The sequence below is a fragment of the Diabrotica undecimpunctata genome, chromosome 4, assembly GCF_040954645.1.
Source record: "Diabrotica undecimpunctata isolate CICGRU chromosome 4, icDiaUnde3, whole genome shotgun sequence".
Classification (NCBI taxonomy): domain Eukaryota; kingdom Metazoa; phylum Arthropoda; class Insecta; order Coleoptera; family Chrysomelidae; genus Diabrotica; species Diabrotica undecimpunctata.
The window spans coordinates 3,575,912-3,601,401 of NC_092806.1; the positions used below are offsets into that span (position 1 = coordinate 3,575,912).

General features: G+C 34.5%; 1 protein-coding gene across 1 annotated transcript in view; it reads left to right on the forward strand.

The window, feature by feature from the left end:
- Positions 1–25,490, forward strand: part of LOC140439045 (protein O-mannosyl-transferase TMTC1-like) — a 79,356-nt gene that overhangs the window by 48,459 nt on the left and 5,407 nt on the right. Inside the window, exons 5-14 of the mRNA XM_072528687.1 lie at positions 10,587–10,721; positions 10,806–10,878; positions 12,876–12,979; positions 14,612–14,801; positions 16,563–16,684; positions 18,146–18,310; positions 20,022–20,135; positions 20,976–21,119; positions 23,978–24,183; positions 25,127–25,262. Of these exons, the coding sequence (XP_072384788.1) occupies positions 10,587–10,721; positions 10,806–10,878; positions 12,876–12,979; positions 14,612–14,801; positions 16,563–16,684; positions 18,146–18,310; positions 20,022–20,135; positions 20,976–21,119; positions 23,978–24,183; positions 25,127–25,262 (1,389 nt within the window). The remainder of the gene's footprint in view (positions 1–10,586; positions 10,722–10,805; positions 10,879–12,875; positions 12,980–14,611; positions 14,802–16,562; positions 16,685–18,145; positions 18,311–20,021; positions 20,136–20,975; positions 21,120–23,977; positions 24,184–25,126; positions 25,263–25,490) is intronic.

Below are 25,490 nucleotides of genomic sequence, written 5' to 3' on the forward strand. Positions count from 1 at the left end.
GGATTGATATCTTGCCTCAAATTACAAAAGAGTACAACAACACGAAACACAGCAAAATTCGACTTAGACCTATTGATGTTAATAAATCTAACGAAAATGAAATTTTACGAAAATATTATACTCACTTGAAAATTGCCGGTCCAAGAAAATTGAAAGTTGGTGACGTGGTTCGCATTAGTAAAAATAAACACATTTTCGATAAGGGATATAAACCGAATTGGACAACAGAACTGTTTAAAATTACTGAAATTAAAATAACGAATCCCACAACATACTTGATTGAAGATATGACTGGAGCGCCTATCAAAGGAGCATTCTACGAAGAAGAATTACAGAAAACAAAAAATAAAGACATATATTTAGTAGAGAAAGTACTGCGCAGACGTGGAAATAAGATGTATGTTCAATGGTTGGGATTCGATAGTAGCCATAATAGTTGGATTAACGTTAAAGATATCATTTAGGATCTACTTTTACATACACCGCGTAGATATACACTAAATGAGTGGGGGGTGACAAAAAGTATAAATTTCATATATGCTGCAAGCTCATGCCCAGTTGTTCCTGCCAGTTCATCAATATGAGTTCTCAAGATAGTGGTTATAGTTCATCAGACGATATGGTGGTAGCTGCTGCTTCACCATCAGATGATATCGATTATGAAGCTGAATTAGATGGAGTTTTGGCGACATTCGAAGAAGCAGCCAAAAATGAACCATATTATTTACTAGAAGCATCCTTTCCGCTTGACAAGTGTATAATCAAAGTTGGCCTTTCTCCAGCTCGTCATTTCTCATCAGCCATTATTTTGTGTCAGCACAACAAGAATGCAAGAATTAGTTTAAACACGTTCGAGTGGGATGATATAATCGGAATTTTTAAGCAGAAGATTTGCGATTTCTTTAACAGCACCTCTCAAGATGATTACAATCCTATCGAGTTTCAGTGTGGAGACTATTGTAAAATTAAACAAATAGTGTATGATTCAACCAAGTTCCTTGTTATTGAAAAGCATGGTCTGGAATACTATCTAGATGAAAGGGATGTCAACCAAATCCTAGAAGTAAACAGCAGTCTGGTGTGTCATCGTGTATCGTTATTGGATAATTTACACTTTCATGCTTATTATAGAAATGTTATCGATTTGATACAATCAAACTTTTGCAGCAGAAGCAGTTTATATGGACCACTTGAAGCTTTAACTGCGTTTTGCGAAATTTCCACAGACACTTTGTTAAGTAATGCTTTAAGAGAATATTTATATTATTATAAAATTAAAGTTGTAAATGATTTTATGTAATAATCAAAATAAATGCTATTTATGCAAACATGTCTTTTTTATTTTCACGTTGAATGTCTCACAACGCTGGAAAAGATAAGCTGAGACTTAAAATTACAGGAAAACAATGTATATTTTTTAGAGTTTTTATTTTCTACTTATAATAATTACAAATGTTGATTTTCACTAAATTACAATTATCATTCTACATATTCATTTAACAAATAGCCAATCCATTTTCGTGTGGAGATTGATAAAGCTATAAAAAAAAAATTGGTTATGTTTTCATTTATTAATTTTTGTTTTTACTCAATCATTGTGGTTTCATAATGACCCCAAGGTAAAGTGTCATGAGAATTTTGTTGCAAGTAACGTTTATCGTCATACGGACTTAATGCAATTTTTTCTTGTGTTATTGTAAAAAGATCATGGGCGTAGGAACGAAACGTTGATTGGGAAACACTTTTAGTTGTAAATTCGTTTAAACACTTAACATAATCATCGAAAGTAATGTCATTTTTTACCGTTGAATATTTTACACCCTTAGATTTTTTTGTGACGCCTAAATTATTTGCAAGTCTTTCAATATTTGCATCATCCATATTATTCTTGTATTTATCCCACAATGCATTTCGATCCTCATCCGTCGTACTAATCTTAAACGAATACATTTTAGATCTAAGTCCGACAAAATGAGTCATAATGCGACCGTTTGCCTCATCTTTCATCATTCCGAGAACTTTTTTGTTGACTTGAGGTATTCCATAAATATTATTCTCAGAATAGTCTGATGTATCGAATTTGGATAAATTTGCTTTAATAACATCTCTGTAAACGTCATCACATTTTAATTCATAGATAAAACTATCAGTGTCCCCATACATTAGCTTACAATTTTCAACTCCCATATATGGCAGCATAAAGTTATAATGAAAATCGTACATACACACTTTGGATATATCTAAAATTGACATGCCGATGTACAATGGTTTGTTGAAAATGAGCTCTGTTTTGTTAAGTTCGATTGCCATTAAATTTTCATTAAACACAGTTCTATTATGAAATCTTGGACTAGCAATCAAATTTTTCGCTCCATATCTTCCATCCCATTTTGATACAAGTTTTACAATGCGATGTTTCCTAATGTTTTCCATCGTTTTACCAAATATGGCGTTATTGGCTAACTTGTACAAGTCTTTTTCAAATGCTGTAGTTGCTGCAGTTCGCAATTTTGTATTAAGATCGATATATGGCTTAAGCCAAGCGCTCTGTTTGAATTTCAACACTTTATGGATTTTTGTTAGTTTGAGTCCTGCATTCAGAGCTTGTTTTAGATTGCGATAATGCAAAGTGTACTCTTTTTTATGGTACAAGGTGGTCATAAGTTTTGGAAGCTTACTTCTTGGTGGCACACGATGTTCGCAACAAAACGGTAAATCTCGATGTAAGTCATGCAAGTGTTCTGGGTATTCCAAATCCACTTGTAGTATGTATCCTGTATCTCCATCGTCAGGAATAGACAAGACATCAATATTGGTATCGACCCACTCGAAACCCCCATATGGTAAGAATTGAGACATTGCCCAACCATACAAATTGTTGACATCTAAATATAGCACATATTTACTAGGCTTTGATGGATCATAATTATGCATGTATTTGTTATTTGCCTCAGAATACCGATTACTTACTTGACTTATACCACCTCGGATAGCTTTCTCAATAAACATGATTTTATCGATATCATTCAGCAGTTCAAGTTTACATCCAGTATATTTAAGCATTGCATCCCAAGAAAATCCAGGCATGGTATAGTACCATGCAGGATCAAGACTGTATGTACTTCGACGTTTTTGTCGAAAATTTTCAAAAATGCAAGTCAGTAACATAATATCAGTTTTCATGTACAACATACTATATTCCAAAATATTTTTAATACCGAATGACTGCCAAACATTCTGAGCATGATGATACATATTTTTGGAGATGTGTTCACCCGATAATGAGCTGTAAAATTTATCAATTGATGGTAGTTGCGTTTCATTCAATTTATTGAAAGACTCAATATATTCGTATGGGAATATGCCTTTTCGTTTCAATAATTCCATTTGTTCGGGAGTGGTATTTGGAAATTCGCTAGCTAAATATCTTAAATCCTCAGGTTGCAATGTGGCAGCCAACTTGTCCAATGATGAATTTAAAAATCTCAGTGAATCAACGAACCTCAACTTAATACTGACCTCAGAATCGTATATTGTAAATGAAATATACTTTTCCTTATTTATTGGTAGTAAGCTGATACTACCATTTTTCGCAAGATCTCTAATCATCATATGCGAATCGTAACCGCTAAGATTATGAAAAAAAATTGGGACAACGAAAAGTTTTTTGAAATTTAAGTTACACACTTGGTGTGCGAGTCCTCGAAAATCTCCGGTAAAATGGTCATGATCACGAACAATTACATCCTTATCTGAAAACGTTTTTTCGCAAATGTGACAATTAGATGCATTAAAACTGGGTGTGACATTCATAGGTACAATATCTTTAATTTTTCCTTGCACAAATGCCGCCAACAACGTCATTTCCTTGGCAAACCACTCCATGCAATCTTCACCTGCGTAACTTCGGTAAAACGACAGAGATTCATCGTAAGAGCATTTTACGTAATAACCTGCACTAAAGGCTTTATGCTGCTGATACTTAATTGTTTTGCATTTTAATGGACTGTTTTTAACTTTGTTCAACATTGACTCAAAATCGGCATAGACTACAAAAGGAGTTGTTTGTTTATAAATATGATTTTTAAATTCAACATTCTGATATGATGGAAAAGAAACTTTACATTCATTAATTTTCTCACAGTATTTTGCATGATCATTTAATCTGTCAAAACTACTAAAATAATTCAAACACCTATCACATAAAAATTTTTTATTACGGTTCTTACTTAACTGCCTGGACATAAGTCGAGACATATCTTTAATCATGCAATAATGATACTTAATTTCTACAGATTCATCGTGAGCCATAGGTGCTTCGTAGTCATTCAATTTTGGAAAATATTTATCTTGTACAATCAATAAATTTACATGTTTAGTTAATTTGGTTTTGCATAGCCTTACCGGCGTTGTTACGTAAAATGTTCTCTCTTTAGCAACATTCATTTCTAACCCGTACACGTTTACAGAAATATTATTTAACTTTTCAAATTTTGAAATACCCTTTATAGTCATAGGTGTCTCTAGCCCATCGATATTTAAGACAGTCGCATAATGTGGATATGAAGATGTACGATCTGAACTGCATTTAGCTGGATAAATCGCTGAAACTATGCTCCAAAAAAAGCATGCTTCATCATCGTTTTTGATATTTATACATGCGTGCTTCTTTTGGATTTGTTCTGGTAGTCTAATGAACGACGAAGCTCCATTTCCCACTTCATATTTATTTATATTGACTTCTAAAGAAACTATTTTTTTCAAAGCCCACCCTGATCCCGTTTCTTCAAATTCCGATAGCTTAGACATTAATTTATCGACTATGTTTGTGTGAAACCATAAAACCAAGTCCGTTCCTGCGTCTATGGCTTCGTTTTTGGTATTAAAATATTTAAATTGGTTAATAGCACCTCCTTGATTTGATTTTCTAATAAATTCTCCACATAATGTCATATTACATTTTATCATATTTAATTTTTTTAAAATGTTTTTAATTCGAATTCTAAATAACTTAAAACAATCCCCGAAAAATTGCATTAAATCTTTGTGTCCTAGATTAATAATTATACCTGTTCTGATTCTACTCTTGAATGCGGAATTTACATCTTCCCATTTAACCCGACGATGTTTAGTAATTCCACCACCCACGCGAAGACCGAAATTTTGAATTTCCGATTTAATTGTCTTTAAATGCCCCGCGTTTGTCTGTAGTTGCCGTAATTTAGCTAATTCCAAGTCCCCACACCGAATCGCTTTAGTAAACAAAGTCAAATGCCTTTTAATGTGATTTAACCAAATATTCGCTTCTCGCGGTGTATAATTTCGAAACAAAACATCACGCGCTTGAATTAAATGTTGTACAATGTCACTACTAAGATCACCAATGTTACTCATGATTAAGTAAAAAGCAATAAATCAATAAATGAAAAACTCACCAATATTTTTTTTTATCCTCTAATTTTCTATTATTTCAAACGAGGCGGCTGGCTGCACCTTTCCAGTGGCAACGTTTCCTCGGAACACCAAGCTGTACTTTCCCTCGCTGAAATGTTCCAAATGCGGCCTGTAGAGTTCAACCACCCTTTGCGGCAAGAACGTCACCTCCTTTTCTAATTCAATAAGGATGGATTTCCCAAATTTCGTATCGACTTCTCTTGCCGCAATTATCTTCTGGGGTACTCCTACGGGTAGGCTGTTTAGCTTTCTAATTGGCTTGATTGTCTTCTCTGTAAGCAGAGAGGATGCATTAATCTTTTTTAGGTCCATCTGCAACAATATATATTTTCTTAATTTAACAGTAACATATCTTTGACTAGCAATTTCTTAATTTAACAGTGAAATATCTTTGAGTAGCAATATTATTTTACAAAAATTCTATCTATTATAATATGTATATTTTTTAATTTAACAATGAAATAGTTTTAACTAACAAAACTTTCATAGAAACAAAAAATTACAAATACCGCACTATTTACAAACATTTTTTTTTTTTTTTTTTTTTTTAGAACGGAGAATATAACCAAGTAATTTGAATAAAATGTTTAAATCAGAAAAATTATTAAGAATTGGAAATTAGTAAAGATAATGATGAATTCTAAATGATATAAAAAAGGTTAAGTATTATAAAACTTACTTTTGTATATATAATTGCCGGCACTTCACAAACACAGAACTTCTCCGAACGGTACTTTGTATAATTGCTGACGCTGCACAAAACACACAACTTGTCTGAAGGATGATCAGAATTGAACTGACGATATGTAGTGCATCTGCTCTTTATCTAACTGCCTCTCCCACGCTAAAACTATGTTGCGCAATATTTCGTAAGACTATTCATTTATGCATCACATGCCGGGCTTAATTATTAACTTCCTGCCTCCATGAGAGAATATATTTTATCTTACATTAAATAATCGAATTGGAATGTGCACGTGTTTCCGGCTATATATCGTGATCGCGTGAGACATTTTTAATAGCCGGCGTATCCGATGATGTCATTATTCTCAGTAGCAAGATATATTTTATAAAGATTTCAACTGATCATGTAAAGTATAAATTGAAAAATAAACGAATTTTTGTTATTATGGTAATCGATAAAATATATACGAGGTAACTCGTAAAATATAAATTGAAAAAATTTAGAAGTTTTACGCTAATGGTTGTAGGTTTTAATTACAAAAAAAATACGAGGAAAAATTGCTCTCTTTGTCTGTCATTCGTCTTCTTCTCTTTGTCAATTCATAGAACGCAGTCACCGACCAGCGATTGAACATCGTTCTCATTGGTTACGTTGGACGTGTAGCTTTGTTATTATTGGGGGGGCGTCTTTTCGGGAGGAATGGGGGGACTGGGAGCGTTTTTTCGGGGAATGGGGGGGACTGGGGGCGTCTTTTCGTTAATATTGTGGTACGACTCCACCATTAGTCGATGCACGTCTTTCTCATTGGCCGTTGATGCACACCATTGGCCTCCAACGTCACGAGGATGTCCACCATTGGTCGAGGACACGTTTCTGTGGCATCATTGGTCGAGGAAAACGTTCTAACGTCACGAGGAGGGTGTTACTATGTCACCATTGGTCCCTAATCGCTATACCGCCATTTCTATGTTGTTTATTCAAATTCTAAGCTGTCATTGGTCGCTGGGGGTGTTGCTATTCCCACCACTGACGCTGCTATGCTGCCATTGGTCAACGACACGTTCCGACGTCACGAGGACGTCCTTTATTGGTCAGCAAGACATTGGGGGACGTTCCTATGCCACCATTGGCCTGATATTCCCACCACTGACGCTGCTATGCTGTCATTGGTCGACGACACGTTCCGACGTCACGAGGACGTCCTCCATTGGTCAGCAAGACATTGGGGGACGTTCCTATGCCACCATTGGCCTGCTATTCCCACCACTGACGCTGCTATGCTGTCATTGGTCGACGACACGTTCCGACGTCACGAGGAGGGCGTTACTATGCCACCATTGGCCTGCTATTCCCACCACTGACGCTGCTATGCTGTCATTGGTCGACGACACGTTCCGACGTCACGAGGAGGGCGTTACTATGCCACCATTGGCCTGATATTCCCACTACTGACGCTGCTATGCTGTCATTGGTCGACGACACGTTCCGACGTCACGAGGAGGGCGTTACTATGTCACCATTGGTCCCTCATCGCTATACCGCCATTTCTATGATGTTTATTCAAATTCTGAGCTGTCATTGGTCGCTGGGGGTGTTGCTATTCCCACCACTGACGCTGCTATGCTGCCATTGGTCGACGACACGTTCCGACGTCACGAGGACGTCCACCATTGGTCAGCAAGACATGGGGGGACGTTCCTACGCCACCATTGGCCGAGGGGCGTGGTCTAGAGACACGAGGTACGTTCCTACGTCACCATTGGTCGAGGGGCGTGGCCTCGAGACCCTAGGCACGTTCCTACGTCACGAGGGGGGCGTGGCCTTGACCCATGAGGATACGTACGCTTGACGATCGACGTGTGACGTCACTTCCGCTCCAGAAGGAACTCTATCTATCTACTTATTATTCTTCATGCTGGTAATGAAAATGGCTTCATTAAGGGTTCACAGGTATACACATATAGACATTATAACAGATAACGCTTCATGCCATAGCATATTCTTAGAGAAAGTACCAAACATGTCTTCAAACAAGACTCAAATAAAAGATTGGGTAACTATAAAACAATAAACTGCTAACCGAAATAGAAACCCATGTATTTTAATTCTCGTCACTGTCTGAATCTAAGCTATCCTCAGGATTTATTGTAATTAGATTTTTAATAATTTGATTAGTATGGCTGACACATTTCTCCCAAATATCTGCATTACATTGTTCGAGTGCCTTATTGAAAGAAATATCATGCAGGGCAAAATTAAGGGCAAAAGAAGTGTGGGAAGAAGAAAAATATCGTGGCTTCGTAATCTACGTGAATGGTTCGGGTGTAGTTCGATTGAACTTTTTAGGCGCGCTGCTAACAAAGTCGCAGTGGCCATGATGATTTCCAATCTCCGCTAGGAGTGGCACGAGAAAAAGAAGAAGAAGTGCCTTATTCCACATATTTAAATTATAATAAACCGTAATACGGAGGCAGTCTGAACACCTCATGACCATATTCTCGAACCAACTCGTCAATTACATATATATTTTCTTTTTTGTTATTTTTGCCTATTTGTAGCAATTCAGCTTCAGCTGACCCACAGAAAAATATGGGTCAAAATATTTAATATTATTTGTTATCAACCAACTAATAATTTCATCTTTCCTTCAAGTAGTTGAAGGTTGTTTATTTAAAAGGACAATGTGGTAAGAAGCATTATCCATTACAACCAATGATGGCTCTTCTAAATTAGGTATTAATTATCCACTTAGTAAAAAGTTCGTTGTTCATTTCTCCATGATAATCAAATACGTTAGATTTTGAGCAAAACAATAAATTTGCTCCCGAAACAAATCCTTTGCGTGAACCAGCGTGAACAATTACAAAACTTTTACCATCATAACCTCCTGGTTTTCAAACACTTTTGGCACTATTGTCTTGTCAAGAATTTGTTTTATTTCCTTTAGAGTAAATTCAAGTTTCATTTAAAAAACAACTTCTCTTGTAAATACACTTCCAAGATTTTCCATATATTTACGAAGGAATCTGGGTCTTAGAGCAGCAATACTAGTTTGCTCAATTAATGCTCGTCGATTGTCATCCTTTTTGAATTTAAATCGGATGTCTTTTAACAATGTACTAAGCGATGATTTTCCAATATCCACTACTTCTTTATCCCTTAAGTGGCAGCTCAAACTCCAAAGAGTAACATGCTTCTCTGAAAAAAAAAACAAGAATTCATTATCGTCTTTTATAGCCAAAAATAAGTGAATAGAAAATTTCATGAAAATTGAAGTACCTACCCAGGTTCTTGTTTATCATAAAAATTCACACTGAAGAAATCAATACTTACTTTTAAGACGACGTCTTTTTTTGTCTGGTTGTGAAAGGACGGGATTGTTTTATTTCCTTTTTTTATCAAGTATATTGTCCGCCGTGATATTTTTAAAGCAGCGGCAACTCTCTTAAAAAATCACTTAATAGTAGCTGATTAATAAACATGCATTTGATATTTTACCTCTTGAACAGATGTAAGAGGCTCCAAAGGTCATCCATTACTTCTTTCTAACTTAAAATATTCATATAAATTCAACACAAGTTGGTGCGCTTGGGAATTCAGCGTTTTCCAGGCATATCTTAAAAATATTAATAATAAATCTCGAAAATATACAAATAAGTTTCTGTTGGACGGAACTATAGCCAGGCTGATGTGGTATAATGACAACAGTTAGTCGTTCTAACAATAATTATTTTTGAAAATATATAATTCAAATGACATACCCAAAGACTTAAAGTTAAATAATTTAAAAAACCAAAAAAAATTCAAATAAATTAATAAACACGACAAATGTGCTAATGTCCCTGTCAATGAAAATTATAAACGTCAAAATTTCAAAAGTAAACAAGATATCAAAGACATACCATATTGTTGATCCTTGTTTAACTCATTGTGATTTCTATGGACAAGCGGCGTATTTTTGTAATAATAGTTTCTGAGAGTAAAAAAGAGACGTAGTATAAAAAGTAATTCGTGAATAATTTCATGCATGGGAAAAGATAGAGTGGACGTACCATATTTTTAGTTCTTTCCATATTTTAATTAATTTAGCTGTTGCGGTTCGGGCCACCGCTAGTCTGAGCTTGATATTCGAAGAGTTGTCACCATTGTTATTCATCATAGAGCCCAAATCTACAAGGTTTAAATTACACTTTCAATATTCTTTGACACGTTGTACTTACCATAAGGGCTTTAGTAAAAGCATTAACACATATTAGAAAAAAAAAAGTATTGACTACATTAACAAAAGTTTACTTTTGAACTGTAACACATATTTTGAAGATGACTTACTATATAAAAACCGAAATATCAAATAAAACCTTTTATTACGTGATTTATCTTAAAACATGTTTTACCTTTTATTTTTATTGTTAGTAAATATTAACCATAATACGGTATTCTGTTTCAGTGACTCAGAAAGATGCTACCTAAAAACGAGCATATTTTTAGCCGGTTTCAGCATGTTGGCGAAAGAAACAGGGGTCACAGTGTTTCTGCTTAATTTAGCCCTCGATTTCTACTTCAGTTGGCCCCACTTAAAACGGTAAGATGATATCGTTAGAGTTGAAAATTTAAGTTAAGAAAACGAAACCTTTTTGTACAATTCAACGATTCCTATGCTTTGCAGGTCCTCGGGGTTTCTCAGGTGGAATGGCGAGACGTTTCGGTTTGTTAATCGAATTGCCAAAGTTCTTGCTTCGGTGAGTTTGTACTCTTTAGATAAATACGAAGTTTATTCTGAAGTTTCGGAAATTTTTAACTTGATTTTAATTTTTACTTTGTTAAATTTATTATTTATTTGTTTCTCTCGACAGAACGTGAAAGTTAATTCTTAATATTACAATGTTATTTAATACAATACAATTATTATCACACAATAAAAAATACAGTAATAATAGGATATTTGTATGGCCGGTTGAAAGGTAGCACTTTTGAGTATTTTAGTACTTTCGGAAATGCTCCAGTTGATAGAATTATATTAATAAGATGAGTGAACGGTGTTAAAACTATTTGGTAAGTTTCTTTTAAAATTTTGCTATCAACGGGACGAAAAAAAGGAATTGCTCGGAGAAGGATAATTTCTATAATTAAAGAGGATATCGACATTAATAGTGGGAAGAGATATAATAACATTCTCTGCAATTGTACTAAAAAATTGATTTATTTCGTCTGGGGGTAGATCAGGTTGTATCGAACTGGATCTTGTGTTGTTTCTTTCGAAATTTATTATTTTTCAGCAGTCTCTAGATTTATTATTGGAATTAGTAATAAAATTACAGTAAGCTGACTTTTTAGCAATTTTTAATTGCCAATTATATTTAAATTATTATTGTTTATATACTTGGAACAAATCGGAATCCTTAGTGGCATCTGCAATGTGTTTAATAAGAGAAAGATTAGATCTACAAGACCTTAATACAATATTAAACCATTGCACGGGTATTTTTCAGCAGTTTGTCGTACATTTTTTAATCGGAAATGCTTTAATATTAAGTTGGTATAAGTTTCGATAAGAAAGACTGACAAAAAAATCTCAAAAATGTCAGAGTACTCTCGAGACGTCAGAAGTCCGTTATAGACTATTTATTAGACAATAAAGAGAAAGACGATAAAAGATGTAAAGGTAGAAAGAGAGATAAAACGAGACACTGAAGATTATCTTCTCATAATGGCACATTTTTTTGCAAAGAGAAGAAAAAATGGAAATAATATAATCGAAACAAAAAATTAAAGCAAAAAATTAATAGATCAAAAGACACAGAAATCAAACACCAACAAAGATTAACACAGCAGTTTGAAGAAAATAAATATAACGAATTAGAAAAAAAATGTAGCTGGATCTACAAACTTGTGAAAAAATTCAGGAAACCACCAAGAAAATTATGATGTACAACTGTGAAAGTCTAACGGATCCAAGTCCCATTTATACTAAAATGACAAAAAATGTGCAGTTACAAATAATGGATGCTGGATCACACCATTATCGTTGTACCGTTTGTTTAAATGGATACAACACAGATTCCTTACAGAAATTATGTTTAAGCATTGTGACCACTATAAAAATATACCATCAAAAGTCTCAGACTATAGCTACTTTAACCCAAAGGAAGGTATTTATTAATTATTCTTGGGATTTAAATGAAGATCTAATAAGAAAAAGAGTGGGATCGCCCTCTAAGTTCTTTAGCACTTTGTTATTTTTTGTAAGAATATCCAGTAACTGACTCTTCTGTCCACTTACATCCAAAAAACTACGATTAAGTGGTACTTAGGGGGATATTTTTGGAAACAAAAATATTAGAGCTTTGCAGTTTGAGTCTGTCTATGTACCAAGGTACTTAGAACTTTCTAAAAAAATTGAGTACACAGCATATAGAGTAACGTTCTTTGGAAACAAAGTGAAGGAAAAAAGGAAAAGTCCAAATATAGCAGAAAGTAGTAATACGAAAGATTGAAAAAAAAGTATTCGGAGCCAGGGCACAGAAAAAAACAATGATAAAGTAGTATGGAAAAAAAAATCAGAAAAACAATACTATATTAATATTAAGAAAACACTCAATATAAATCTAGTAAATTATAAATGTATTGTAAATATTGCGTTGTAATTAATTACTTCGATTTAAATGCTTAAATTAAGTAATTAGAAATAAATATTATAACATGCCAATTATTTTGATATTTTGTAATTTCTTTTTAGTTTGGAGTCCTACTGTCACTTCGATTGGCAATGTTACAGGGATCCTTTCCTAAATTTTCACAACAAGATAATCCAGCTGCTTTCCATTCTTCTATGTATGTACGGTAAGTTTTTTGTAATAAACATCTATACGGTGTTTGTGAATTTATCGTAAGTTCAATGTGGTCATAAATGATCAATTAGAAACTTTTGTAGGCTGCGTTTCGGAATTATTTATTTTTGGTATTTTATCAGTAACTGCGCCAAATACATATCATATATGTGACAACACATCTTCTAAATAAAGCTATCCTATAAACGCCATTATCTTTTCTAAATTGGTACATAAACAATCTTGAGGACGAATGTATGGTGAAAGCAGTTCATCAAGTTTCTGGTTTTTAAAAGTTACGATTTAAGCGGGAATATCTATAGCAAAGAATATTTTCCAGCTGCCTAAAATCTCTTTTAAACTTTTAGCTTCATTTACTAGTCCTGGAAGTTTAGTGACAATATTTGGATGGCGTGTTTTAGCTGAAATGAAGTTGGGTTTATTCTTTCCACTGGGTGCCATGTTCCTCTATGAACTGAGGCCCAATTTGCAGGTTAATTTTAGAAATATTGTCAATAGAAACTTCTTTTTCTGTGTCACTGGAGAATTGTTCAGTATTGGTGTTATGTAAACTATGCTCCGAAATATTATCATTGATATCCTGATCAGACTCGAATTCTGATACGGAACTTCTTCGTGCCTTTTTTGGCAACGTGCCTCTGTTATTATTGACACCGCCTTATCTATAAATATATTTACGTACATTAAATCCAAAATTACATAAAATTATCAACGCTTATCTAAAAATGACTTAGACCACTTAATTTCACAAACGCAAAAGGTGGCGTCGTTAGATTTTACCTAACAATTTTCATAGGAACAGTCGCGCGTAAGATTCAGACTACCGTCACAGCATAGACACTGTCGTACGGCCGTAGCGTCCTCCATGGTGTTTGGAGCTTCCTGGCGTTCTACGACCGCTACTCTGAAGGAGGATCGTAAGTTTTTCGACTCCATCTTCGTGGAGTTCGTGGGGAAGTTTGCCGGGCCTCTGTGATCGACAAAGGGACACCGGCAACCAGAATAGTCTAACAATTCGACTTTCTTACAATGACTTCATCTTACATGAATCGAAATATATGCTTAGTATTCTGGGCACAGTGTATACCTCGAACTTCACAGAGATGCCGGAACTTCGCACATCACTGTGTGGCCACGTTCACTCTCCTCGAAAGGCACAAGAATGCCGACAAAGTGTTGACTCTTCACTGCCCCTCGCTTCGTGTCACTACCTTTCGCAAACAATATTTTCGATCCTGTAAGGACGATTACTATTTACGTAAAGTTCCCGATCGGAAGATGTGCTGCTCTTTTATACACTTTGTGTTTGAGAATTCGCAGCAATCTTCCGCCGGGAGGCCAATGACAAAGCAGTTAATAACGAGCTTTGTGATTGGCCGGCCAAAGTAACAATCTGTGTCGTGATTGGTCACTTTGGCGACAGCACAAATTTGTTCCTTATGCTATGCTACTGTTCAGCTTTATACAGACACGACATTGTAACACCTCTATAGCATTGCAGAATCCTGGAAACGATTTTTCAAAGTTTGGAGGAAATTTGTGTATTGGATAATTTTTTGTTAGATTTTAATGGATAAAACATGTACTGTACACTTTGTAGCATACATTTTTAATTTATTTTTAGGTTTTTGACGTACAGCTACTTGGTAGCCTTCAACTTTTGGTTGCTGTTATGTCCGTGGACGCTATCACACGACTGGCAGATGGGTTCCATACCATTAATTACATCAATCTTTGATTCCAGAAATATTTTAACAGTATTCATTTTTGGTATGCTGTTTCTTTTTATATTAAAAGTGGTAACAAATGTTGAGGTAAGACCGGCTTTATTGAGCTTTAAATTTTTTAATAAGAATTATTAAAAAAACGGAACGTTTAATGGGGAATGATTGTTAGTGACTTTAGTTTAATTACATGTAAAAAGTTCCAATATAGATCTACTGAACACCGCACTTAAGCTTACCACAGAAGTCCTAACCAACAAAATCAATAAACTAACAACTTTATCAGATGAACAACAAGGATTCAGATCTGGAAGATCGTGCGTAGACGCCATATTTGTACTAAGACAAATCACAGAAAAGGCCATCGAGTACAATAAACCAGCATATCTATGTCTTATAGACCTGACAAACACTTTTGATCGCATGCAAGTCGAAGACGTCTTATCTATTTTCGACGATCGAAAACATCTACTTCCATAATCGAATACAGGCAAAGATAAATGAAGAACTAACATAGTATATATCAGTACAAAGCGGAGTCAGACAAGGTGACTCATTAAGCTCACTTCTCTTTAATATAATAATGGACGAAATAATACAAGCAGTAAGTAAAGGTCATAATTACAGAATGGAGAGAAAGAAATCCAAATATCATGTTATCTAGACGATGCCGCAATAATCGCCGAGACAGAAGACGAGCTCCAAAGATGTAAAATCGAAATTGATGGGAAAGTAATAAAACAGGAAGTAAGGTTTATATATCTGCGAATAGATATAACTAGTTATGGAGATGTTGAAGAAGTACGATAACAAAGCTTAAAAGCAAGTAAATACAATATGGAAGAACAAACACCTAAGAAAAGACACGAAAACAAGAATCTATAAAGCAGCAATTAAGCCTATATTAACATACACGGCGGGGACAAGACCTGACACATCTAAAACGAGACGGCTACTAGAAACAACAGACATGAAAATACTCCGACGAATATCAGGGAAAAGACTGTTGGATAGGGAGAGAAGTGAAAACATAAGCAGAGCATGCAATATAGAAGACATAAATGGATGGGTGGCAAAACAGAAACAGGAGTGGAACGAACACGTTAGTAGAATGGTAGAGGATAGTATCGTACGAATAGCACGAGATAAGTCACCAAATGGACGAAGAAGTATTGGCAGACCAAGAAAAAGATGGTGCGATAATTTAAACAATGTAGGAGGCTAATATTGAAGAAGAAACAGGCTTTAAAGCCTACATACAAGAAGGAAGAAGAAGAAGAAGAAAAATAGACAAGAAACTACACAATAGTATTAGTACGGCGATGGTTTATTGTTGGACATGTAATCAGGAAAGCCGTTAAAATTATGGTATAAGATTTCTTATTGAAGCAAGTCACCTTTAATATTCATCAAAGGAAACATAACCGCCGTATGATACATCCAGGATATTTATCTTATATACGGATGCCTAACAATTCACTTTTCCAACAATATAATTCGCTATCCCATACAGTCAGAATTACGTTGGATGATTTTGAAGACAAGTCGATTTGTTTACTTGGCTCTTTAGATTTCCCCATATTTCACTCATTGAACATATCTGGAATATTAGGGGAAGAAGATTAGATACCACAAGAGCAAGATTATCCCGTTAGGATTACGCCCAGATGCATTTCTGGATTCTGAAGACATCATGGAGACTCAAGACATTATTAATTTTATACATTTTTTCCAACTGTTAAATTTTTCTATATTTGTAATAAATTCATTATTCCTGGATGTTCTTTTATCTATGTCATTATCTTATTAGAACTTATGGGTATATTTATAACATGTTTTATATATTTTTAGGGTCAAACACATACACCAATAGTTTTAGGTTTATTACTTCTCACAGTGCCTTTTTTACCTGCTACAAATTTGTTGGTAACCGTAGGTTTCGTTGTAGCAGAGAGAGTACTTTATATTCCAAGGTATGTATATTAACACTTACTATAAAATTTTGAAATAAGTTTCATGATTCGATAAAAAACACGATTCTATAGTTTGATATATCTATTTTACTATTCAATTGATTTCCGTGAACTTCAATACATACCAACCACTCTTTGGTTTCTTGTTTTGATTTTTATTCATAGTTTATGTTCCATAGTTAGTAAAACTCTTGGGATTTCCTTCTTCTTCTTGCAGTACCGTCTCCTATCGGAGGTTGGCTACCATCACAGCAATCTTTACTTTGTTGGCTGCAGCTCTGAACAACTGTATTGAACTGCACCCATACCACTCCCTTAAATTTCGCAACCAGGAAATCCTCCTACGTCCCACATTTCTCTTTCCCGAGATTTTTCCTTGGATTATGAGTCTAAGCAGAGAGTACTTTTCTCCTGTCATTATGTGGCCCAGATATTCCAGTTTTTTCATTTGTATGGTTTTTATGACTTACTCTTTCTGTCCATGGTATTTTCCACATTCTCCTGTAACACCACATCTCGAATGCCTCAATGTTTTTGATGTTTATCTTTTTCAGTGTCCAGACTTCCATGCCGTACAGCAGAACGGAGAAAACATAGCACCTTAACATTTTCGTTCTTAAGTTTATATTTATGTCCCGGCTGCATAGGAACTTTTTCATTTTGACAAACAATTGTCTCGCTATCTCTATTCGCCTCTTGATTTCTCTTGTCTGGTCATTAGTATCAGTGAAGCAAAGACCTAAATATTTGTAGGACGTAACTCTTTCAACTGGCTGATTATTTATGGTTAAATTCACATTGGTGTATAGCTTGGGATTTCCATATTGTCCTAATATGCTTAAAGAATTTCCTCCTATACAACAAAAACATTTGTCGTTAAATGTATATTAGCCCTGTGTTGATGTCGTAGGGTATGACGTACCCCTCACATGCAAAACACTGGACTTTTTGTATGGAAATTAACATCTTCAATAACATCAATGGGAAATCTTCAAGATTTATTCAGGTCATTGTTCGAGACATGACCAAGATCTGTTCCAGACCTGATTAGAGACTGTTCTAATGATTAATCCTGGTTAATCCTAGCCCTGATCAGGTCTTGAACGGGTCTTAAAGAGGTCTCAAACAGCTTTTAATCCGCTTTCGAACAGCTTTCAAATAAGTTTTGATCATTATGTTTTGTTTTTTTCTACTTGCTACCACCTTATTTTCAACGGCCCTTCACGCACCCTTATAGAATAAGCCGTTTGGACGCTACATACGTAAGGCCTCTTTGGGTATCCATCCCCTAACGCATAACTCTATTTTAGATTTTTTTAACTACCATTTCTGCTATTTTGGAACCGTACAAAAATTTCGGTGCAGATGTCTTTGAAATTCTATAAAAACCTTAATGTTTTTTAGTTAAGTTTTGCTACGAAATGGTTTGTTAATAAAATATTTCTTTTTGTATTGTTTTAGTTTAGGTTTTATATTACTGGTGGTTTATGGATTACAAATAGTTTGGACAAAATATTCGAGGCAGAGACAAACCATATCTGTCTTACTACTATTATTTTTGGTAACACAGAGTTTAAGAACTATCATGAGAAATAGAGATTGGAAGTCTCGTGAATGGTTGTTGAGGTAAACGAAAAGTTTTTAATTTACTATGTTTTTCTACAGTACACAAAATAGCGAAGAGACGCGAGGGTCATATATGGTCCAATAGTTATGTATTCCAATTTAAATGAATTCTATAAAGATGTATGTAATTCGTTTTATATTTACCCAAGATACCAATTTAACTCACCAATAGCTTGTTATATAGAAATAATTAAATGTTAAGTAGTTGTGTCGATACAAATGATTTAGAATACCATTTCAACGTACAGTCAACTACCATTTATCCTTTTAGCGATAACGAAAGTCGCGAATATTATGCCAACTAAAGTTGTTATAATTTACAATTTTTAATTTATACTTACATTTTTACACTCTTTCGAGGCATAATCCTGTTTCTATGAGCTGTATGGTTTTAAAGTCTACCAATGGGGTGCTAACCTAACTGTAGACCCCTTCTTCTTTATCCACGCTTGAGACTCTCTGTCTCACATCTAACATTTTTTACACTGTTTTTTACACCGGTTATCTAGGTATTCTAAAAGTTCGTTAATGTGACACAAGGGCGCTTCGTGAGTCACTTATTTCCCAGATGTAAAATCTCTTCTACATACTTCCTTGTCACTTTTCTCTTTGTTTTCTCCTCAGCATTTTCTTAGGATGTCTTCGTCCGTTAGATCCTTAAATCCAGGGTCAATTTTCATCTTTCTACAATTTTCGATGTTTGGTAACAATTTTTTCTCATATTTCCTTGGTCTATAGACTGAACTAAGGGATTCGTTTGTGGTGGCAATATTTTGCAAACATTTTTCCGAGAGCAGACTTAAGGGGTAGTCAATCAATAATACATCTTTTTGATTTGAAAGATCAAAGAAAGATCTGTTTTTTTTTTGTCTTATTAATGACCGTTAACTTCAGTTACCTGTGTGACTTTTTGTAGCTTTGCTGCAGGACATAATTGTGATAAGTTCTTTGTTGGATTTATAGCCACTTGCTTTAACATTACTTGCAAAAGCTAGCGTCCGAGTGGAAGACGTTTCCAAAAGAGCTCCGATTCGTCTGCGTTATAAATTTGTTCATAGCAAATATCAGTCGAAGACAAAACTCTTCTAATCTACTTTAAAATTCCTTAGCTTCTTGTTTGTTACTGCTGAGCTTCTCCTCATAAAGTCCTATCTCCTTCATCCTATGGCTGTGCATAAAGCGAATGAACCACGTAGATGATGCATCAAAATCTTCTAAGCCCAAAGCGCCCAAAAAACTGTTTTTCTTTTGCATCAATTGTTGCACCTGATAGGGATATAACCATGTTACGAGCTTTATCTATCCATTCTGCTAATGCCGACTCTAATTCCGCATAAGGCAAAATTTTCATTGTTTTTTTTTCTTCTTCCTGTCAGAAAAGCATTCTGACATTGACGCAAAACGAAAGAAATTTGTCCTAAATAAGATAAGAGAGCTTATAAGTTTACGAAAACAACAGGAGTTGACTGTACTCTCCATATTTTTATTAAGTGACAATAGTGACAATGTGTTGATATGCACAACACGATCCAGTGAAATAGTATGAGCTTTCGTTACTTTGCTGAGTTTTGTTACTGAGCTGCTAGCCTTCGCCGATCTTACTTAATTTGTTCCCTGTAATTTCTATAAAACGATTATATAATTCAAGTAAATTGTTAAGACAATTACTACACATTTATTTGCCTTTATTTAACATATTTCGTCGTTTTAGATCAGGTTTAAAAACTCTACCTCACAATGCCAAGATGCATTATAATTATGCCAATTTTTTACGAGATTCTTCTCAACAAGAGTTAGCTAAATTCCATTACTACAAAGCAATAGAGTAAGTATTTATTTATTTACCATTAGAAAAACATAAATATTTGTCTATATTTATTTATTTCAAACTTATTACTGTTCATAAGCCTTCTCTGTATCATTTGTGACTATGTTAGTGGTGGTTCAACAATAATTTTCAATCTGTATGCCAGTATAATTTGGCTATAGTTTTAAGTAGAGGAATTCACTTGTAATTGTTACCGTTCCTGTTATTTCCTTTCTTGTAAATCGCTAGTATCATAAATAATTGCTGATATCTTGGATATTTTATCATTTCCGTTGTTATTTTATCATTTCCAGAAGCTTTTCCATTCTTTTTAGTCTTCTTATTCCTTCACTCAGTTTTTCGTATATAACATAGTCTTTTATATCTTCTATTTTATTGTTTACCTGATAATTTATACTTTCCTCATCATTTCCTCAGTATCGAGCTAACTTTAAAAATAATGTTTCCAGCTTGTCATGATTTCTACTTCGTCAGTAGCAATAAATTCTTTTATATTTTTTATTGCCATTCGATCTACCTTTTCATTTCTTAAATTTTTAATCGCTTTTAAGAATAATTTTTAATTGCCTTTGGTGTCTCATTTTAATCTCGTTCGAAGCTTCTTGTTTAGCTTGTTTAGCTAATTTTTAGCCTTTAAATTTTCTTATTCGTAAAGCTCACAATTATAGTTAAATTAGGATATGTTATTAACAATATATATATTCAGGGATTCTACAGTATTCACTGCCTTCCCTCGCTCAACCGTTTCCATCTCTCTCTGTTGCCCATTCTCCATCGTTTAGGCCTCTCTTACTCTATTAACAATACTTGATGTAATTATTACTTTATTTATTTCAGGCTTTGGCCAACTTATGCCAGTGCACACAATAATTTAGGTACTTTATTAAATAATAAGTCAGAAGCAGAGGAACACTTCTTATCAGCTATAAATTATTCTTCAGATCATATTAATGCCCATTATAATTTGGGTCAGCTATACAGGTAAATAAAAAATTTAATTTTGTGCAGATAGATCAAGAAATTAAAATTCTTTTATTTAGTACTGTTAAAACCATTTATATCCATTTTACAACATTCAGTGGCTTCAAATTCTTATTGATTAGACTACCAAACTATGATAGATCTAACAAATCTCTATCTAGAACTATCAAAACAGAACAAAGAATATCTGAAAATTCTCTGCTTCAGATTAAGGAGCATCATTGCTTTTCTTCAAAATACTTGATTTTGACGGATTTTATCAGCATCTCATTGTGATCTATGATATCGCTGAATTTTCTTTTCATTTAAATGAAACTCCACAAGCAACTCTAATTATCAATCACGCAATGGTGTAGATGCGTGCAACAGATAATATCCTACAGTTTAGAGAAAGTCGTCGGGAAATTTTATAAAACTATGGATTCTTTTATAGCAGGTTTCCAGGTTTTTCTTCTATACCCCTTGAAGAACAATAAACATATAATTTTTCTTAATAGTATATTTACATAAGATAAATTTTAGTAGCATAATCAAGATGAAAGACATTATTAGTGCAACCATATCTAAAATTGAATGGAGATGGGCCGGAAGTAGATATACAAGACGGGTTCTAGTGCAACCCTAGGTTCGACGTAGGATGATGTGCGAGGGGTCGTTGAAAATGGGATGAAAAATGGGGTTGAATGCCCTATACGTTATTTGTATTAGGGCATGCGAAAAAGACATTCATTTTATGTATTTGTATTCTATGCGTTATATCCTTTTCAACGAAACCTCAGACGTCATTGTACGTTAGGTCATTTGGGCGCTATACGGTTAATGTTCTTTTGGCGTGCTCCAATACACATGACGTATAGTGCATTCAATCCCATTTTTTATCCTTTTTTCAACGTTAGCTCGCAGTCTGAGGCTTGAAAACGCAGTCATAAAAGGCTGCAACCAGTATAAATATCTAGGAAGCATCATATCAGCACATGGCAGAGTTAAGATAGATGTACAAAACCGAATAACCCAAGGGAAAAAATGCATCCGAATACTGAATTCATTACTGTGGTCTAATAAAATAAAGATGCATACCAAACTTCGCGTATACAGAGCAATTGTAGAACCAATTACCACATATGGTGCCGAATGTTGGACGATGACAAAGAATGAACGAGATAAAGTAGACGTTGTGGAAATGGATTATCTTAGAAGGTCATGTCGAGTATCGAGAATGGAAAGAATCAGGAATGAGGAAATACGAAACCGTACAGGAATTAGAGATACTCTTTCAGATAGAATACAAGGAAGGCAATTACAATGGTATGGTCACGTGATGAGAATGGAGGAGGAGCGGTGGCCAAAGAAAGCCTTAATGTATGTTCCGCCAGAAAGAAGGAAAAGGGGAAGACCACCAAATTCCTGGAGAAGAGAAATTACAAAAACAATGCAATCTAGAGGCTTAGAAGAGGGAGATTGGAGAGATAGGAAAAGATGGAGACTGAAATGCGGGAAGCGGCAATCGCCGTAGGACCCCCGTTATATGATGATGATGAGCTCGCAGGTCATCCTACGTCGAACGTAGGGTTGCGATTTAGGGGTTGCGCCAGAACCGGCTTGTATATCTACTGCCGGACTTATAGTAAGGGTGGACAAAATAGATTGTCAAAAACATCTTGGAAGCCGTGAAGAGAAAAAGGAAAAGCACCGACCAAATAAAAACACAACCCAAAACCAAGAAACATAGAAACAGGTAGAGCAATGTCCAAAGCAAATTGAGGGAAACACTGAACAAAGCAGATCTCAGCAGAGTGTCATTGACAGTGATTCAGATCAGATATTTATTTTCTTTAAAAATTTCCCACACAGTGTCCAAGTCTCCAATTAGGTCAGATAAGAGTAGAAAAGCAGTTTTTGTGAAATCACTTGCATCTCCACCATTAATTTGAAAAACTGATACTTCTTTAGCAATAACGAATCAAGAGGCTGAGGTCGAAAAATATTTAAAAATCGTATTAGGCAAAGAATATATTATCAAATTCACTTCAAGTTTAAAGAAAGAATAAAGAAATAAATAAAACAAAAGAAAAATAACTTGTATTGTCCACTTTTCAAAAGGCTTTTAAAAAAGCTAAAGTTTATCTTTTTTTTAAATTAAAAAAAAAATGCTAAAATTTATCCACTTAACTATTATGAAGCGTCAATTAAAAAAAAAAACGATTTTATCATTTGTACGTATTATTGTATAAGATTTGTAAAACTAGTATGGGAGGAGATTCCCGCAGGCAAAAGACCACTCGGACATCCCAGAATGCGATGGAGAGATAACATCCAAGCAGATCTCCGGAAAATGAACATTCCATTGACCCTAGGTTGATGGAAGACCGAACAAATTGGAAAAAAGTTGTACAGTCAGCCAAGACCCACCCAGGGTTGTAGCGCTACGTGATGATGATGATGATGATGACGTATTATTGTATGCAATATACATCCATGATAATTTGGTAAAACAGACTGAATCAATGACAGCTAATGTGACGTATGTAGCTTTGACAATGTGGCCGCTACCAACTATCAAAGTTAGGAAGTTTCTAGTGGAAGAAATTGTAGACATAAAACAATAAAACTGGTTCTGGAATACTTTCTTTTTTATCCTGCTACAATGCCCTAAATATACCAAGAAGCGACAATAATACGACATCTCTGAAAACTTAAAAACTGCAATGGCAGAAAACACTGACACTCAAATACTGTTTGGTTATCTTAGAGACTGTGAACTGTTTCATAAAATCCAACTTTATAAAATATTGGCGTATAAAATTATTTTTAAAAGTAAAATGCATTTGAAATTAATAAAATATTTTTACACATTGTAGGAAGTTGTCAAGACTGGAAGACTCAGAAGAAATGTTAAAAAAGTGCATTTCACTGGAACCTGCGTTTACACCGGCTTACGTGGAAATGACCAAACTATTAGGATCCGACCACGACGATTTATATAAACTACTCAAGTCTGCGGTTGAACTTTCTCCAAATGACCCATTTTATGGGACGCAATTGGGCCATTTACTTACTAGAAAAGGTAAGTTAAAATATCTCAATCAATCAATAAAATGTAAATTATATAATACGCCCGATGTTACTGCTAATTGTCTTAAATAGTGTGAATAAAATTAGAGCTATTATCTTACCGCCGAATAGATAGAATTCCAAGGCGCGTGACCACTGAGTGATGGAGAGTTTCATGGTTGTGATTGGCTGTTTGCAAAGTTATACCCGTTCGAAACCGAACGGAAGAAGCCGTGTACACAGCACACCGTAATTAAATGAAGTCAGTTTGTGTTATATTTTGAAAAAGCTATTTTCTTACTACATAATCAATAATATATTATAACTATCATACTCCATTATTCCATTATAAATAAAATTAAAGTTTTCAATGTGTATATTATGAGTTTTACCGCATTCACAGTTATAATTATTGTCTCTCTTTTTTTGGGTAGTGTAAATCGAACTCGTGACGTTGAGGATTGCAACTCATAACCAGCGCATGGGGTTCACGTGATAATTCTATCTTTTCGATGGCCCAAATATAGTATTTATGCATATGAATTTATTGTTTATGGTAAATCAAATAATATAGCGCCAGCGACTCAAATTTTACAGTCTCTTAACTTGAATTGAAAAGTGGACTTGGTAACTGGATTAAATTTTTCCACAGAAAAGACGCAACAGCTTCTGGTTATAATATTAGTTTAAATATTATAAGCAGAAATACTGCTAATTATCGGATTCATTATTTCCGAAAATCCATGATTGACACGTGATTCCGACTACTTTCAACCAGTGAGGACTGACGCTAAAATGACGAATTTCATAATTTTTTTGGTTAGACTAATCAGTTTGTCTGCTGTTTGTTAAAACAAAGATCTTGGTGTCTTCATCAAAATCACTGAATTAAAATGACTCTCATTATTATCAGCAAAGTATAATAGTACTTTAGAATTGTATGGTTTTATTTTTAGGTATTTATCAACAAGCTATTTACTATTATTGGAAAGCATTAAGGGTATCACCCAGCCACTACGATGCAATCATTGGGACTGCAAATGTGTTAAGGAAATTTGGCCAAAAATCAAGACTTTTTCAATTACTTACAAGGTAAATTTTTGTTAATATTACACATTAACCACCGAAAATTAAATGTGATTCTTTTTTCTTTAGAGTGATCCATTCTACACCGTACGTAATTCAGTAAATTGGCTTTCCGGACATGTTTAATTAACTATTACACTATAAAGGTGGGTACACATATGCTCCGAATACCGTCTCGAATCCCGTCGCGTACAGCGACGCGATCAACAGAAGTTCGCGACGTTGTTACAGGGG